The sequence below is a fragment of the Dromiciops gliroides genome, chromosome 6, assembly GCF_019393635.1.
Source record: "Dromiciops gliroides isolate mDroGli1 chromosome 6, mDroGli1.pri, whole genome shotgun sequence".
Lineage (NCBI taxonomy): Eukaryota > Metazoa > Chordata > Mammalia > Microbiotheria > Microbiotheriidae > Dromiciops > Dromiciops gliroides.
In genome coordinates, this window is record NC_057866.1 from 35,398,527 (window position 1) to 35,417,855 (window position 19,329).

At 43.1% G+C, this 19,329-nt stretch overlaps 1 protein-coding gene across 3 annotated transcripts in view; it reads left to right on the forward strand.

Moving 5' to 3' along the window:
* The first annotated feature begins 2,748 nt into the window (after positions 1-2,748).
* The window catches only part of SLC1A2 (solute carrier family 1 member 2), a 220,645-nt gene continuing 204,064 nt past the window's right edge, over positions 2,749-19,329 (forward strand). For 2 of the 3 annotated variants that reach the window (XR_006353653.1, XM_043973242.1), the window contains exon 1: positions 3,128-3,280. Coding sequence is in view for 1 of the 3 variants with exons in the window: in XM_043973242.1 (XP_043829177.1) it covers positions 3,264-3,280 (17 nt within the window). In the remaining 2 variants the exon portion in view is untranslated. Of the gene's footprint in view, positions 3,062-3,127; positions 3,281-19,329 lie in introns of those variants that run through there. The other variant, XM_043973243.1, reaches the window with a different exon arrangement.

Here is a 19,329-nt window from a genome sequence, read left to right on the forward strand (position 1 = left end):
CAAAGGGTAATTCCATTGTAGAATGCACCCTTGGTTTTTGGTTTTTGGTTTGTTTGTTTTTAACACTAAGAAAACTCTTTAGGAAAAGAGCATCTAACCCTCCACACAAGAAAATAAAAAAGTTTTTAAAAATCGAACAAATGTTTCAAGAAGGATCTGAGGAGCCTCCAGAATTGGGGTGGGTGGGGGGTAAATAGTGAGTAGGATCAGAAAAACTCTTAAATTCCATCTCAGATATTAGCTGTGTGACCTTAAGTTGTCAATCTGGACGCTCTTAGTCTTATTTTCCTCATTTGTAAAATGGGAAAAATAGTATGTGAAGATTTGCTTCACAAGGCTGGTGTGAGGCTCAAATGTGACACTGTAAAACAATCTACAAAGCTTTAAGTGCTATATAAATGAAAGTTATCTTCCCCCCAAGGCAAAAGATCCCCCCTTGATTGGGAAGCCCACTGCTTTTCAGTCTCATCATTAACACATCTACTTAGCTTAGAGCTCTTTCTCAAGTTAACCAACGACTAAAATGCATGAGAAGGGAGATGGTATTCTCTCCTGAGCAAGGGGCGCTTGCCCGGCTCTCTCTCTCTCCCATTTCTGCCCTTCCTTGGTACTGCTTTCTTTTATCTCCAATAGAGGTCAGCAAAGCTTCAGGATTAGCAGAAGGGATGACCACCCAACTCCAGCTTCTGTCCTCGGCGCCGGAAGGTGGGAAAAACGGGGAGTTGGGGGGTGGGGGGCCAGGGCCTTGGAAAACCCAAACCTCTCTCACCAAGCTGCATCACCCAAGAGTAAGGGCAGCTACCCAATAAAATAACAGCTGGTGGGGTAGATCTCCCTACCGCATTTGGGGACCAGTTAAAGAGCTAAATAGATATAGGTTCCCCTCCCCCCCCACCAGCTCCCCCTTCCCCGTCCAGTTTCCAAGGAAGATGGTAGATTGAGAGGGGAAAAAGACATCAGGTCTTGTCAATATTGTTTGAAACATATCGTAGAGCTGTTGTTGGAGCCGTACTTCTGTAATAATAGTGACAAAGAAGACATCCCCAAGTGTGGGTCACCAGCTGTCTGGGATGCTGTAAGGGCAACTCTAGATGAGCTCCGATGTCGCTTCTCATTCTGGTATTCTGTAGTTGCCAAAGATTATGAAAAGCCAACCCGCAGAAAGAAGGAACCGTATTTTCTAGTAAGCCCATCTGTCTCCCCTCTTCTGCCCTCAGGGCTTTGAAGACAGGACTAAAGAGAATCAAAGGGATTACTCTGGAGCGTGCTCTCTCTCTCTCTCTCTCTCTCTCTCTCTCTCTCTCTCTCTCTCTCTCTCTCTCTCTCTCTCTCTCTCTCTGTCCCTCTCTGTGTCTGTCTGTCTCTCTCTGTCTCTCCCTCTCCCCGAATGCGGCAGAGATTCAGATCTCTGCTGAAAGTCCGACCCCCCCACCCCTTTCGAGTCCCCTTATTTGAAAAATTATGATCCTTCTCCCCAGAGATTCATGAATATTAATCCCGATGAATAATTGAAGACTGGGAATTTATTCAGGTTGGGAAGAAAGCCTTGTCAGTGGCAGAGCCGGCAGCGGAGGCAGTCCCATCTCTTAGCTCAGTGGGCTTCACCAGCTTGTAGGGTTTTCTGTCTGGGCTGTTTCCCAGCTCCCTCTCCCACTCCCTTCTGCCCTTGCTCCTGGTTTCTCTGGTTCCCAGCACCCACCCTCCCAGGAGCACCAATCGCGGCCCACTGGTTTCCACTGAGGTTTCTCACAGCAGCTTAGCCTGACAGCTGTCACTCAACCTGCCCCCCCAACCCCCGCCCCTTCGAGTCCAGGATTAACCGATTCACTCCTTTTGTGAAAGATTCAACGCTCCTGATGCTCCCCTGGTTCCATCCTTTTTCTCTTTCCTTCTTTCTTTCCTTCCTTCCGCCCTCTATTTCTTTTTCCTCCCTCCTTTCTTTCAGTCCTCTTTTTAAGCTTGGGTGACCAACGTCTCCAGAGTGGGGTGGAAAGAAATAAGGGAGAGCGGGGCTGGTAGTCCAAAGGCTCTAAAGGGGAAAGGCTCACTGAAGTATGAAGTAGCTCCTTCGTCCCTATTGTCCCTATGGCTCTGAGACACCACCTCCGTCCTAAAGGGTCACTGAGCAGGTGGGGGTTGGGTGGAGAAATCCTCAGCTAAAAAAAACTTCCTGAGATGAGACTCTAAAAAGGAAAAGTGATGTTCCTCAAACTGGAGAACGAGAGGGATGTTTGTTTTAATTGCAAACAAAATGCAAGGAACCATAGAAGAGAAATGGCAAAAGACGAGGTCAGGGCTCTTGGATGGGGTTGGGGGGAGAGAAGAGGGTGCTCTCTTCTTGTAGGTTTTCCTCCTGACATCTTCGACAGACGCCCCGAAAGGTCCTAGGGGGAGGGTAGCGAAAGGGCTGGGGCAAAGAACAAAAGAGAGCCCATTTATTCACCTGGGAATTGGCCAGGGATCACAGCTAAGGAGTCCTGGGGTGGATCTTTCTTTCTTTATTGTAAGAGGTTGGGGGTGGGGAACGGGGGGAGAGATAGAAAAGAGGAGGGGGCGTAACTGCACTTGCGGGGGGGGGGATTTAAAGGAGTAACGACAGGCAACGCTGCCGGTGATGTCAGCCCTTGACTAAAATAGAGAGGGATAGACTGCAAATCCACAGCTCCGAGGGCTAAAACCTTCCAATCCAGCCTCAGCCAACACCATGTCAGTGTGAAGTCAGCCCCCCTCCCCCACTTCCCCCAGCACACACAACAGACACCCACACACCCGCTTGCCACCCCACCCCCTTGCCACCAGCATCACCACCGCCGCCACCAGCAGCAGCAGCATCACCACCAAGAGCAGCAGCAGCAGCAGCAGCCTTCCCTCCAGGGGAGAGAGAAAGCCCAGGTGGCAGAGACTTAGCTCGCTCGGCTCATTCTCTGGTCACTGGGCGCTCTCGGCTTTGAAGGCACCGAAACCCCAGGCAGAATTCTCAGATCGCTGGGGTGCCTCCGCTGCTGGTGCTAAAGAGGGAGGCAGGACTGGTCCGGAGCGCCCAGGAGAGTCCAGAATCCAGGTTCGCGAGCGTGGCGGCGTATTACACCCACAAGGAACCTTCTGCCACTCTTTAGACACTAAGGGGCTTAGCCAGAAGGGGGGAGGAAGGGAACAGAGCGAAAGAAAGGGGGAGGGAAGAAGAATCCTTTCTAAGCACACAGCACACACATACAGAGTACCCCTTGGATTCTTCCGAAGAGGAAGGGGGAATTCCCAAGACCATGGCATCTACAGAAGGGTGAGGGGGGATTTTCTCTTTACCCGAGGGGTCTGGGGGTGGGGAGTTGAAGGGGAGAAGAGGGAGGTGGTTTGGAGGTGAGCTTTGAGGAGGGGGTGTTCTGTCTGGCTCTCAGATTTCTCCCCCGTGGGTCCCTTCGCTATAGTCCTGCCCTTGGGCACCTCAGAAAGTGGGGGCGGGTCTCAAAGAAGCTTGAGTATTGATTGATCTGTGGTCCTAGTAGGCGGAGGAGGGGAGCAAGATTTCCGAGGGGATTAATCTTCTTTAGGATAGCTTTTCTAGTGACTCCGATGCTACAAATTCAGAAGTAAACGTTTGTTTTTCCTCTGGGGAAAAATAGTGGGGGACGGGAGCGGGGAGGGTTTGAAGAAGAAAGTCCCTGAAAGTTACTTTGGGAATAAAATAAAAGTCGCCGGGCGGTTGGAAAGGCAGTTGGAGAGGCGCGCCCTGGAGCAGGGAGAAGGCAAGCAGGTGCAAGATAAGAATGAGTGAGGTGAGTCTGAGGGTGAGGATGGAGAGCTGAGGAAGAAGATGAGAAGGAAGTAGGAGAGCAATGTTCACTGAGTGCCCAGAGGAGAAACACGTGAGGCAAACGTTGGCTAGGCTTCTAGCCCCACGGAAATCTGTGTGGGTGAAGGGGGCTGCTGGGAAAGAGGAAGACCCTAGGGAGCTCTCACTCCCATCACTAACCCCTACTGAGGCAGGGAGTATTTGGCTGCGCCTAGGTGATCTGACTGGGCTTGGGGACACGGGACGATCGGCTTCTGGAAGCTTCCCTAGGGAGCTAGGTGTCTGTTCTTGGGGGGCTTTTTAGGGGAGGGAAAATTTGAGCTGTTGAGTCAAGGTGATGCTGCGCTCTCCATCCCACCTCTCCCCAGTAAGGACATCTCGTTCCGGCCAGTTCTCTACCCTTTTCTAAAAAGGAGCCACACTGGGCTTTGAACTCTCTCCCAAGCCCAGAAGAGAGGCCCAGAAGCCCAGCACCTGGTGTCCCTGACCGATGCATCTTAGGAACACTTTTCTTCTGGGCATCTCTCCCCTGTGGCATTTTAGGTGGAGGCAGATCGGGGAAAGATGAAATGTTTAGGACCCTATTCTATGGCTAGGGTCTTCCCCATTTCCTCCCCACCCCCTCAGACACCTTGCAATGTCATTAATTGCATATTAGCATATAAATCAACCTTCCACCACCGCTTGAAGAAATAGCCAGTCTTGACCCTTTTCAATAGGCATGAATGGAGCCTTAGTAACCGCTCAAGATTCTGTCTGTCTTAACAAGTTCCTTTTTGAGACCCAGCCTCCAGGCAGACGTGAAAGAGAAATCATTATGTCAAGTCTATAGATAAACAAACAAACAAACAAAAACAGTATGGGATCTTCTTCTGGGTATCCAACTGTTAAAAGTACATTTCTCAAGTTTTTGTCTTGTTTCTTTTTTTTAATCAACAAACATTTTTAATGAAGGTTTTCTGTGGCAGGCACGATACTAAACACCAGGAGTACCCATAAAAGTAAAAAAAAAAAAATCACAGGTCTTTAGTCAGACTCAGTTTATTCCCTTTGGGAATTCCTGATGAGGAACTTGGGCTACCCAGGTTGATCCGTAGCTATTCTGTCACTGAATGCCTGAGGCACCGCGAAGTTAAACTACCTGCCCTGGCTGGATCCCACAGCCAAATAGGTGTCAGAGGTTAGGACTTTTTTTTTTTTTAACTCTGAGGCCAGCTCTCTCATGACAGTGCCAAGCTGCCTGCCTCTTATGTACTGGCACTTCTCAGAAAAGGTCTGGGATCTGAGATCTGCAGAGATTTTCTCATCCTTTCTTGCAATAGGTTCAGCCCTTCTGAACTTTTAGGAAATAATTTATTGGTAAAGCTCCTCCTCCTTCCCCCCAAGCAACCAGGAAAACATACACCTGTATACTGAAGGTGATTTTTCCTAGGAGAAGCTCCTATGAGCAATAAGCAGGAGGTTATTGAAATCTTCCTAGCCTCTTACAATTGCATGAGATGTTCTCAACAGATGAATGAACTTTTCCCCACCAGTGAAAGGGCACATTCTAGCTACTGCTTTAAGTAGTGATCTGCTTAGCCCTACTTGGGTTACATTTCCTAGGCCCATTAATATAAAAAGGCCTTCTTGTTGACAAATACAAACACAGGAGAGCTTGGCTTCAAGATATTCCCGAACTTGAATCCTAGTTATAATTTTCTTTAAAAGATGGGGGAAAAAATCTGTGAAACTTGATGATGTTTTGAATAGTGAGCCCAAGTCCTACTCTGCAATCTGAAGTTCAAGCACTGGGGCAAAAGTTCCTAAAGGCAGACATGCTAGTTGTCATTTTTACAGAGCTTTAAGGTTGGCATCGCCCCTTATATCTGTGATCTTGAATTATTCTCACTAAGGACCCTGAGAGGTAGATGTGTTTCCTATGCCTGTTTTCCAGATGAGGAAGTTGAGGCAATGAGAGTTGAAACTAGGAAGTGTCTTAGGCAGGATTCAAACCCAACTCTTTCTTATCCAAGAGACAGGATTGTCCTGTCTCTGATTGTCATCTAGTCATTTTTCAGTTGTGTCTGACCCTTCATGACCTGATTTGGGGTTTTCTTGGCAGATACTGGAGTGATTTGCCATTTTCTTCTCCAGCTCAAAGCAAGTCCGTCATCCCTTTTGCCCTAAAATACTGTATAGTTGCCTAAAATATAGATGAAACCTTCAAATTATCAAATGCAATTGTTTTACGTTGTGCTGTACTGGGGAAGGGGAGCAGGATGTCCAGACCCCTAGACCCAGGTTTTCATTGGTTTAGGGAATTCCTAGTATGGAAATTTCTCGTACCAATGAAAATCAGCTAGTCAACTATAACCATCTTAGAGAAATGTTTGTGTGTGGGGGTGTGTATGTAATTGAGAGGTTAAGTGACTTGTCTGGGGTCACACAACCAATAAGTACCAGAGGCAAGACTTGAACCTACTTTCTAGTTCTGATTCTTGGATCCATTAATCCATAAATCAATAAGAATTTATTAAATGTGCCTACTATGTGCCAGGCACCGTGCTAAGCATTGGAGACACAAAGAATGGCAAAATAAAGTCCCTGCTCTAGAGGAGCCAACGATTTAATGGGGGAGCAAATGTGTACAAACAAGCTACATGCAGGATAAATGGGAAGTAATCGATGGTAAACCAGGCTGGCTTCTCCCTAGACTGTAGAGAATAATTAAAATGCCCATTTGTCTCCTTTGAAGAGAAAGATTTTAGGAGATTGAAAATGTGTCAATAAATTCATGATAAAAAGATGAGAATCCCCCAAAGAGAGTCCAGACATGTTTATTGAGGATTGGAAAGGTGCACGGTAGACATGAGGTGGTAAAGTCAGAAGACATGGGTTCACATTTTGGCTTTGAAAATTGCTGTGGATGGATGCATGGATGCATGGATGCATGGATGCATGGATACATGGATGGATGAATGGGTGGCCCCAGACAAGTTGCTCGATCTCTCTGTACCTTTTTTTATACACACCAGCAACACAGCAGAAGGTATATACATAAAGTTCTGGACTTTGTGCCAGAAAACCCCAGGTTTAAATGCTGCCTCTGACTCCAGTGCTGTGACCAAGGGCATAGATTCACCTGTAGTATATGCCTTCCAGAGTTGTTGTGAGGCTCAAATACAACTGTAGGCAAGGACTTTGGAACTAAAAAGCTAGCCTTGGATTCAGGAAGTCCTGTGTTCAAAGCTTTCCATCCATGCAGAGTGACTATTACTTTAGGCTAGTCATTTAGCCTTACTGTGTGTCCTGAGTGACTCTGCAAGATGGTGAGCTGCAGAGCTGGTACAGGGAGTTTCCTCATCAGAATCTCCCTGCTCTAATAACATCATGTCTCATCCGAAATTAGCAATCTAGCCCTCCTACTTCACGGGCCTTTGTGGCAAAAGTGCTTGCTAAATGTTCAAACATGGCATGTGTCACATCATGACTTCATAGACTTAGAGCTGGAAGGGCTTTCAGAGACAGTCTATTCAAACCCCTCATTTTACAATTAGGGAAACTGAGGACCACGGAGGTTCAATACCTCCCTTCCCCCCCACACACACAGAGCTGGGGTTCAACCCCAAGTCTTCTGATTCCAGATCCGGGGTCTTTCTAAACTAAATTAAGTCAACAAGCATTTATCAGATGTGTACTATGTACTGCATACCAAGCACTGAGGATACAAGGAAAAACCAACCCCTCTCTCTGAAAACCCCAAACTAAAACCACAGTATGTTCTCTCAAAACTAAGTCTAGTGGGGATCAAAATAGTAGTGGAATTGGTACTGATAATATTCACATACACTTCAATAGTGAGTGACCCTTGGATTGAATGGCAGTCCTAGACCTGTTAATGATAAGGTACTACTTCCTCCATTCACTCATTCGACAAACATTAATTGATCTTCTACCCTGTGTAAGATCCTGAAGTCAGAGAGGTGAATAGGACTGCTCCTGCCTTCAAGTAGAAAATCCCTGTAGAGGGGCCAGCTAGGTGTCGAAGTGGATAAAGCACTTGCCCTGGATTCAGGAGGACCTGAGTTCGAATCCAACCTCAGACACTTGACACTTACTAGCTGTGTGGCCCTGGGCAAGTCACTTAGCCCTCATTGCCCCACACTATTCTTCATCCACATCCTTGTTATATAGTGCTTTGGGCATAGTAGATATTCAGTAATTGCCAGTTTCATGAAAATCAATGTGCTAGTAGGGGATTGTGTTGTCAAGAAGACTGGGGATTCACTTACACTTTAGAAACTTATTAGCTGTCTGATCCTGGGCTTAGCACAGTGCTTGACACATAGTAGGTTCTTTTTTTGACACATAGTAGGTTCTTAACAAATATTTATCAGATTGGATTGGAGTCACTTAACCTCCTTGAGACTTTTTTTAATCTGTAAAATGGGATTAATAAAACCTGCAGTATGTACCTCACCGGGCTATTATGAAGATTAAATGAGAGCATGTCTATAAAGTGATTCAACCATCATGTAAATGCTAGCAGGCTTTATATAGTCATAGGATCCTAGGTTCATGGTTTCAGAGCTAGAAGGGACCTTCAAAGTCACTGAGTCCAGTCCCCTCATTTTAAATAGCAAGGTCCAGTGACTTTTCAGGGTTACATATCTAGTATTTGTGATAAGATTTAAACTCAGATCTTCTTGACAAGTCTAGTGTTCTATCCACTATTTGTCTGACTCTTCAAGACCCCATTTGGGGTTTTCTTGGCAAAGCTACTGGAGTGATTTTCCATTTCCTTCTTCATCTCATTTTACATGTGAGGAAACTGAGACACACAAGGTTAAGTGACCTGCCCAGGGTCACACAGCTAGTAAATTGCCATATTTGAACTCAGGAAGATGAGTCTTCCTCACTCCAGGACTAGCACCAGATATTATCATTCTATGATTGTTATTGTTACTATCCAATTTAATATTAAACCCAAAGATTTGTCACCAGAAGAGGTGGGTTCAAATCTTTGCTCTTACCACCTTTGTGATCCTGAACAAATCACTTCCCCCTACGGTCTCAGTTTCATCATCTGTGAAATAGTAATTAAGTTAGCCGCCATGGCTTCCAAGATCTTTTCCAAACCTAACACTATATACCCTATATCCCTTTTGCTCCCAACATTCCTTTCAGTTCCAAATTCTCTAATCTCAGGACCAGGTTTCATGTGCTAATGTCCAAGAATAAGAAACATTCTCCCTACCTCACATCTAGTCCTTCATAATTCTAAGGACAGGCCCCATTTTGATAGCACTTTATAATTTCAAAAGGGTTTTTTTTCCTGCCACAACCCTGAAAGGTCGAAGTCCCAGTATTATCCGCATTCTCCTTACTAAAATCACTCTTCCTCGTCTCGTTTGAGCAAAAGACTCTGAGGGGGAGACATCTGGTCAAACACGTTAAAACTAAACTGAGAATGGAACAAAGTCTGTCCTCTTTAATCATTCAGAAAGTACTTTAGTATCTTTCATCGCCTTGGGAACATCTTTCAGGGCACAAGGTATCATTGGATTAGAATTGTAACTGGACAAAGCATTCGTTTGGAATGACTGGAGATGGCTTTTCGAGAACCGGGATCCAGCCTAGAAATGGCGCGTGTGGATTTGTGACTAGATACAGCTAGGTGGCGCCACAGTGCACAGAGCTCTGGGTCCTGAGTCAGTAAGACCCGAGCTCAAATCTGGCTGAACGAAATCCAACTCTTTTAAAGGCAAAATCCAACCCACTCATTTAACGTGTGAAGAAACGGAGGCTCAGAGAGGTTAGGGACGTTGCCTGGGGTCTCACAGCTAAGCGTCTGAAACAAGATTCAAATTCAGGTCTTCCTGACACTAAGTCCAACACTCTACCCTCTCTCTACGCTGCAAGACAGCAGCTGATTCACCAGACATTTCTCTCTCTCCTAAGAGTTCAGAATAAGAACAAGAGTAGACGTTTCTCTCTCCTAAAAGTGGAGTGTAGAATAGACAAGAAATGGTATTTTAATTATTTGAGCTTTGGGGTAGTTTGGATTGCAGAGAAATAGGAGTTTGCTATAAATAGAATCACATGATGTCGACAGGATTAGAGAGGTTGGAGAACTTGCAAAGAGACGAGTCCCCCATCGCTGCCCCCCAAGTCTTGCAAAGCTGTGGCTACTCTGGTAGTTTCATCTTCCCTTCCTTGGGTCCCCTGATATAGCTAGAATTACAGAGACAGCTCTTAGGTCCCTGGCTCAAATTAGAGAGGAATTATTCGTAGTTGATGGAAGAAAGGTTAGCGTCAGCTATTGACTTTGGCTCAGTAGCATCTGGAAGTCGCATTGAAATAGACAACGGGAGAAAAAAAAATCGCCTACTGGGGAGGGAGGCAGCTCCAACGATCCATGTCTCTTGGAATTCCCAGCCTGTCTGTCTGCTCTAGGGTTCTCAGGAGCCGGGAGATGGACACCGGCAAACGCTGCTGGTGTGCAGGGCTTTGGCATAGCCTCCAAGGGAGCCCCAAACACAAAACAGAAACCAGACAGATGCTATTGGGTGTGCTCACCAGAGTTAAAGTTTCTTCTGATTCCTTGGAATGGTTTCACTGTGAGTAAGGGAATTGATTCTGCCTCCTTTTGTATCCCCAGTGGTTAGCACAGTTAGTACATGGTAGGGGCTTTGTCAATGTTGATTGATTGATGGGGGGCAGAGCTTTAGATGCCTTGGAATTTAGTTGAAGAGATGTTTGCATATTGCTTATAATTAGTCTCTCCCAAATTTTCATTCAGTTTCTTTTCTGTGGATTTAAAAATTGAAGTCGTTTAAAATAGGAACAGAAACATATACAAGTCACTTCATGTTTGCTCTTTCAAAATCCATCCTTGTGGGGCAACTAGGTGGCACAGTGGATAAAGCACTGGCCCTGGATTCAGGAGGACCTGGGTTCAAATCCAGTTCAGACAATTGACACTAGCTGTGCGACCTTGGGCAAGTCACTTAAACCTCATTGCCCTTCCCCCTCCCAAAATTCATCCTTGCATTTGAAATCTAGGGTGTCTTAAAAGTCTTAGTGCAGTTTTCAGCCATTAAACATTAAACTATTGCTAATAAAGCTTAAGCCTGAACTGAGACTTTGGGGATATCAGGCATACAACAACAATAAATGTTGATGTGTCCACTGTGAGCAGAACATCATTTTAAGCATGGGAAAATGAAGTTTAGATAAAATTGGTTTTTTAAAAGATTTTATTTATTAATGTTCTTTACTGCTTATAACAAATTAGTTTCCCATATGGTTCCCCCACTGTCCCACTGCACCTCCAAACCTCCCATATAACAAAGAAAAACAGCTAAGCAAAATTGGCCTAAAGCAACATTCCATACCATAGTATTCCAGCTCCCAACCAAGGAGAGAAATATACCTCATTAGCTGTTCTTGGACAGCTAAGTGTCAGTAGGTAAAGTGCCTGAAGACAGGAAGACTCAATTTCCTGAGGTCAAATCTGGCCTCATACGATGACCCTGGGCAAGTCACTTTCCCCTGTTTGCCTCAGCTTCCTCACCTGTAAAATGAGCTGGAGAAGGAAACAGCAAACTACTGTAGTATCTTTGCCAAGAAAACCCCAAATGGGATCACAAATAGTCAGACATGACTGAAAAGACCAAACAACAACAACAAACAACAAGCTGTTCTTAGGCACCAAAATTGTTTGCTGCGTGAATCCTAATGGATTCAGCTGCCTTTTTGAGTCATTTTCATTTATATTATTTTAGTGAACGTGAATTTTAGATTGACAAAATTTGCAAAAGAGGAGGCTCTCTTCCTCCAGGAACTTAACAATCTAATAGAGGAAATGAGACACCTACTCAGACAGCTAGAAATAAGAGTTGAAAGCTTTTGTTATTATTTGGAAGAAATATTAAATGCCTCTGATGCAGACTGACTTCAGGACTATAGGTAAAACATTTATCCTATCTGTGCCCAAGGCATCTCTCCAAGACACTGTTGTAGATATTTACCAATCACCATGAGTGGAGGGAGTTTCCACATTGGAAGTTCTCCACAGCAATGAAATCATAGGTCACAACAAAAAGAAAAGGAAAAATGCAAATGAGCTTTGGGAAATTATGTAAAAAATAATAAAAACGGAAGCAAATGTATTTATGAAATATATTTTAAAGATTATATAACATAGAAAAACCATTTTTGAAAGATGTATATTACTATATATGTGTGTGTTTGTGTATAGTACATTTAAACACACACACAGAGGATGTCCCAAATGTCAGTTAAGTTTTAACCTACTTATTTTTTTAAATTTATAATTTCACTAAGACTTGGCGACATCCTAAGCTATATTTTTCACTGGTGACCATTGACACAGCCTAGCTTTAGCTACTATTACCGTCAAAAGAAGCCTTGAGAACTATACCACCAGAAAAGACATACTATGGATTTAAGACTTAATTGTAAGATTAACACATAAATCTAGAATTTCTGTCCCTTTTGCCATAAACCTTTTTGCCACAAACCATTTTCAAGACCAGACATCTTTTACATTTTATCTCAGTGCAAGTCATTGTTAATGTTCTTCTTTGGGTGTGTTACACAACTCTGACTAAAGAAAAAGGGGGCGTCTTGATGAAAAGTGACAGATTCAGTCAGTCAGTCTGTTGTTTGTCATATTTTACCAACCTGTTTTGACTTAATGGATTGAATCAGCAATTTATTTTGTGTTACTGCAGGCCAAAACTATGGTGGTTTTTGTTTTTTGTTTTTAAACCTAATCCTGAAAATAGATGACTTGAAATTCCCTATAGTAACAGCTAGCAAGGCTCAACCTTCAAAGACAAGATCAAATTTTGTCTTTCCTTTGGTCGCTATGTGGACCGTCGGTTATTCATGCAGTCTTTGTTCCTCCTCCAATGATCATGTACATATTTATTCATATCCCTTGATAGAACAGAATCTCCTTACAGATGGATACTGCTTCTTTTGTTTTGTCTTCATATCCTCAAATTTTAGCCCCAGTACCTTGGGCATAACCAATATAATGCTTGTTGGGTTTGAATTTATAAGCATGTACACACAGCATTCTCCTTAATGTCTAAAACAGTTTGGTGAGAGGATAGGGAATGATGTTTCATAGATAGGTTTTTCAAGGCAAGGATCTGTCTGACGCAGGTGTTATTTATTGAGCTGCTGTATGTGATCCCCCTTCTCCCCCTCTTCACGGTTCCAAGTCCTTGAAATAAAAGAATTAAAGAAGTGTCTAAAAATATCACATGGCTCTTATCTCAACTTCCTTTGTCATTGATCAGAGCCAGGTGGGATGTTTGTCAATAGCCAAGGACCAGCATTTCATTAATAACATGCCCAGTTGGTGATAATAATACCTTTAGCACTAACCTCACGGGATTGTTGAGACCAGCAAATGGAATAGCATATTTCAGGAGCTTTACAAACCTCAAAGTATTAGATGTGCCAGGTTGTTGTTGCCTTCACCACCACCACCACCACCACTATCATCAAGATAGCTTTTATATAACAATGCCTATTGTTGTGCATTGGAATTTTTTCTCCCATATACTTTCTGTTGTTGTTAATGATGATGAAGAGGAGAAGGAGGAAGAGGCAGTATAGCAGTGAGTGGACCCTTAAAAAAGAGTACAAAATACAAACCTAAAATTCACAATAGAGGCATCTGGGTAGTTCAGTGGGTAGAGTGCTGATCCTAGAGTCAGGAAGACCAGAGTTCAAATACAGTCTCATACATTAGCTGTGTGGCCCTAGGCAAGTCACTTCACCCTGTTTGCCTCAGGTTCCTCATTTGTAAAAATGAGCTGGAGGGGCAGCTAGGTGGCGCAGTGGATAGAGCACCGGCCCTGGATTCAGGAGTACCTGAGTTCAAATCCGGCCTCAGACACTTAATACTTACTAGCTGTGTGACCCTGGGCAAGTCACTTAACCCCAATTGCCTCACTAAAAAAAAAAAAAAAAAAAAAAAAAAATGAGCTGGAGAAGAAAATTGCAAACTCTAGCATCTCTTCCAAGAAACACCCAAACGAGGATCACAAAAAGTCAGGCACAACTGAAACAACTGAATAACAACTAAAATGGCCTATTTGGATCTAAGTAATGGTTGAGCTGACCCACCGTACCATTTGAAAGCAAATAAACTGAAAAGTGCTTGCTTTGATAACTGGGTAACCTCAGAACATGGCTTCACACAAATAACTCAGTTTCTCTGAGCTGGCTTTCATCGGTTGTTCAGGAGTAGAGAATGATAATTCAATCATAAGATCACAGCCACTACCGGATGCCCCCCTCCACCATCTGATAGGTGAACCTTTTGTCTTATCTCACATAAGATTTCCTTTAGTCACTTTATGAACCCCCAGTAGAGGTATAGTCCCACTCCTAAATCTTCTCTTTGCTTCACTCTAATGCTTCCACCATTAGAATGGATACTCCTTGAGGAAAGGACTGTCTCATTTGATTTTATTTGTATCCCTAGTATATGGTTTATACTCAGTGGTGAATGAATGTTCTACGTGTCTACTGAGGTATCAGAGGTAAAGCTGTATCTTGTACTTTTAGATGTTGAATCTATGCCTATGGCTTGGGTGACCTTGGTTAAATCATTTATTTCATGCCCCTCCGTTTTTCCATCCGTAAAATAAAAGGATTAATCTCAGGTCCCAGCCTACCCTACCCACCATTTGATCCAAGTTTAGGATTTTATAAACTCAGGAAGGGAAGCCTGGTTCATGCTGATTTATGAAAGGATACATAGCGTGGTATATACACTATATACCATGTATTCATCGTTAGGCTTCAGATGAGGAAGAGATGGGGGGGGGAGGATTTAAGCCCACATTTGATGCTTCGTAGCATGGTGACACTGTGCTCTCACTCACTCCATGTTCCTGGTAATTTCCTAGGAGCTCTCTAGTAAGTCATACATCATCACCATCATTCTCACACGGACAGTTCTTCACTCTTCCCATTGAAGTGTTTGCAAAGATAAGCTTATTTAATCTTCACCCCAACCCCTCAACAACATTTTATCCCTGACACAGTGTTAAAGGACATATCATTGCCCATTAGTACTGGGGAAAAAATAATGAAGAAGAAGAAGAAGAAGAAGAAGAAGAAGAAGAAGAAGAAGAAGAAGAAGGGATGGTGATGATGATTAAGATGATGATGTTAACATTTATATAGCCTTAAGATTTACGAAACCCTTTACATGTATTATCTCACTTGGTGTGAAGTAGGTGTTATTATTATCCCCATTTTACAATGGAAAAAAGTGAGATTAAAAGAGATTAAATTATTTATCAGGATCACATGGCTAGTAAGTCTCTATCATGGACTTTGAACTCAGGTCTTCCTGAGTTCATGTCCATTGCTTAGGTCATTATTTCATTATTTCCTACCTTTGTATCTCACTATGGATTTATTTTGAAATTTAGTTCTGTGTGTGTCTTATAAAAGGGAATTCTTTGCTATTAGGCTACTTAATTAATCAGTAATTCTCTAGAACTAACCCAAGACTGAAAAGCTGGACCTAATGGTGCCAGATGAACCTCAGGCTTTGGACCTGAACTTTGGAACAGGTTCCTTATTTAGTTGGTGTGCCCAGAGGATCCCATGTTCTTATCCGGAATATCTAAGCAATTAGCTGCCCCCTGAGCCCTAGCCTTAGTTCTTGAATCTCTAAATTGTGGTGGACAGCTTTGTACTGGAATGTGATACATTTTCTTGAGATAACTTTTGGTTTAGGGGGCAGCTAGGTGGCACAGTGGATAAAGCACCAGCCCTGGATTCAGGATGACCTGAGTTCAAATCTGACCTCAGATACTTGACACTTACTAGCTGTGTGACCCTGGGCAAGTCACTTAACCCTCATTGCCCCACCAAAAAAAATAGATAACTTCTGGTTTTTATTTTCCTTGGTGGGGGGTGTCAAGGTGGATAGTGTTTTGACAATTAATATAAACGAATAATGACCCCAAGAAATAATCTTTGTAAGGAATCTTGAAACAGGACTAATTTCCAGAGAGATTATTTTGTCTTTTCCCCAACAGGTGGCAGTAAATGTCAGCCTTTTCCCTATTCTGAGCAGTGCCCTGACTTTGTGAGGATAGAAGGGACCTTGGTAAACCCCAAGGTGACCCACCAGAGCAGCTGGGGCTGGGCATCCTACTTCCTATAGTCCAGTTCCATAGTGGCCTTTGTTTCTAGTTTTAAATATTCTGAACGTCCGTGGACCATCTCTTGATCTTTGAGACTGGGTCTGACAGTTAACAATTTAGGAACATACTTACATGACCATATTTGATAGAGAATGGCAATGTGAAATAACATGTCTGTGGGGGACTCTAAGTTTAAATCTTTTTTTCTGCTGCTTTCTAGCTGTTGACTGTGGGCAAGTCACTTTAGTTCTCTGGCCCCCAATTTCCTCATCTACAAAATGGGGATGAGAATACCCATAGTCCTTCCCTTTCAAGGTACTTACATAACCTAAATAAAATAATATATGTGGGGCATCTAGGTGGCGCAGTGGATAGAGCACCAGCCCTGGAGTCAGGAGGACCTGAGTTCAAATCCGGCCTCAGACACTTAACACTTACTAGCTGTGTGACCCTGGGCAACTCACTTAACCCCAGTTGCCTCAAAAAATATATATATGTAAAGTACTTTGCAAACATTAAATATTCTATAAATTCCAGCAATGATTGCTACAAGTATTATTACTATTAATACTACTATATTTTATTTCATATTCTATGGATTCTGCAAATATTTCATATGTACTTAACGACTCCCAAGCTGCACTTTAAATTTCTATCCCTTTAGGATACTCTATTTCAGTCAAAGAAGCTATTTCCATAGGATCATGGGATCTAGAGATTAAAAGGTGTCTGGAGGCCACTTGTCCAATCTTCTTCTCAGGCTCATAGAGGCTAAATGACTTGTTTTTATCACAGTGCTAAGTGTCTGAGGCAAGATTTGAATTCAGATCTTCCTGACTCCATGTCTAACACTCTATGTGCTATGACACCTAGCTGCCTATGAAAGAGTAGAAGATATTCTAGGAATATCTTGGCTTGTGTGGAAGGTAGCGTGGCCTAAAGAGAAAGCTAGAAAGGGAGAGTGGCAACAAGTCATGGAAGACTGAGGATGACAAGCTAAGGAGTCTATATTTCACTCACGAGACAGTGGAGAGGCACAACACATTTTTGTTTAGAAGAATGAAATCACCAGGTGTGCATGTGTGAAAGATTACCCTGGCAGCAATATGGAGGATGGATTGGAGAAGTGATGTCATGTAAGGAGGATGTGGCAATATCCTGGACTGTTGGAAGCATAGACCTGAACAAATGTTGAGACCTTGACATCATGTGTCTTAGAGATAAGTGACTTGTCCAAGGTCTTGAAAGCAGTATTTCTCAAAGGCAGTACTTGGATAGTGGACAGCTCTCCCTCTGCTATACCAGGCTGTCTCTTATAATATGAAAGTGTTTTAAATCTAGGAGGGAAAGGTTATGCTGAGAGCTGGGGATGGGGAAAAGGATGAATCTAGGGAGAGGTGAGGAAACACTTTAGTAGATTGGAGCCTGAAACACCACCCAGGGCTTTCATTGCCTCTGGGGACAGGAGAAGGAAGCTCTACTGGGGATCAACTGTATTTCCAGGAGTTCTTGTTCTAGTTAGGAGCTGTTCCCTGAAAGGGAGTCAGAGCAATCACTCCTGGTCACTTTAATGAAGGCAGCTGCATAATACAGTGGATAGAGCCCTGGGTTTGGAATCAGGAATTCTTATCTTGAGTTCTAATTTGACCTCAGACATTCACTAGCTGTGTGACCCTGGGCAAATTGCTTCACTCTACTTGCCTCAGTTTCCTCATCTGTAAAATGAGCTGAAATAGGAAATGGCTAATCACTCCATTATCCCTGCTAAGAAAAGCCAAAAATGGGGTCTCAAAGAGTCAGACACTACTGAAACTCAATAACAACAAAAGCTTTAAACTAATTTCTTTCTATAATGAAGACTTAAGAGGTAGTATGACTTACTAGATAAAATAGCACGTGAGGCTTGGAGTCAAGAAAAGGATTCAAATTCTACATAGCTGTGTGGCCTTGGGCCAATCACTTATCTTCTCTAAAGTCTGGAGACTTCACTAGCTTATCTACTAAACCTTAGATCACACTGTAATCTCTGCTGGAACAGGACTCAAGTAAATTCTCTTGGTAGACAGAAGGGGCAAGAATGAATTAAAGTTGAAACTGAATTATTATTTGATCTCCTCCCCCACCAAAAGTTTGAAACGTGTAGATGCAGAAGCATCTGCTGTGGTTCCCCTAGTCTTCACCTTGAGACTCCCCCTAGGAATGACCTAGATAACCCTGATAGGCACTGCCTGCTTTATTGATTCTACGGATTCTACAAGTCCGGTATCTTATCAGTGGGGGCCACTTAAGACCCCTGTTGTGTTGACATTTCTCATGTGTAGGCACTTAGCAAATATTAACACATATTCAAAGATGAAAGAACACCTTTGTATGCAATGAGGGATCTGCCAATCATACCGGTATCTCAATTTTCCCTCTTTCTCTCTCAAATCTGACAACTCTATTTTCCTATATGTTAGACACTCAATACTGGAGATCCATGTATGTCCGTGGCAGCTTAATTCCACCAGCCACATTTTAGACAAATGAAAGGCAAAGATAAATTGGCCAACAAATCTTTGGAAACTGTTCTTTCTTCCCTTTCTCAGCAGTGTTTAAAGATTGCCAAACTGTTGAAAACAGGTACAATAGCTCTCTGCAAGAGTAAATACCAGCTAATGGAAGTTTCATCTAATGAATGCTGTCACATTTGGAGGGCAAGATTTGCTTGGAGTGGAAAGTTGGTCTCCTGGACTTGGAAGCATTCAAACTCCTTTCATTGGGCAGACAAGGTTAAGGGTCTTTATTATTCATATAGGGGAATCAATGGAGAATAGCTAATCAAAAAACATTTTGTTAATCACCTACTATATGCAAAGAACTGTGCCACACTCTGACCATGAGGAGAAAAATGGAACCATCCCTGGCCTCCAGGAGTTCTTTAATTCCAAGTCATAGCTTCCAAATTTTCCACTTAGAAAAGTGAACTAAAAGAAGTAATTGCTTTTTATTGAATAGTCATTATATAAATGGGCAACTAAAACATTATGGCTTAAATTCAAAAAACAATCAACAAGCACATATTAAGCATTTGAAAGGCAGTTATTCCTGAGGACCCACCTCATACCAATCAGAGTGGCCAATATGACAAAGAAGGAAAATGTTGTATGTTGTAAGGGATGTGGGAAAACTGGGACACTAATGCACTATTGGTGGAGTTGTAAATGGGATCCAACCATTCTGGAAAGCAATTTGGAATTATACTCAAAGGGCTATCAGACCGTCTGGGCCCTTTGATCCAGCAATACCACTGTCAGGTCTATATTCCAAAGACACCCCACCCCAAAAGAGGAAAAAAAACCTATT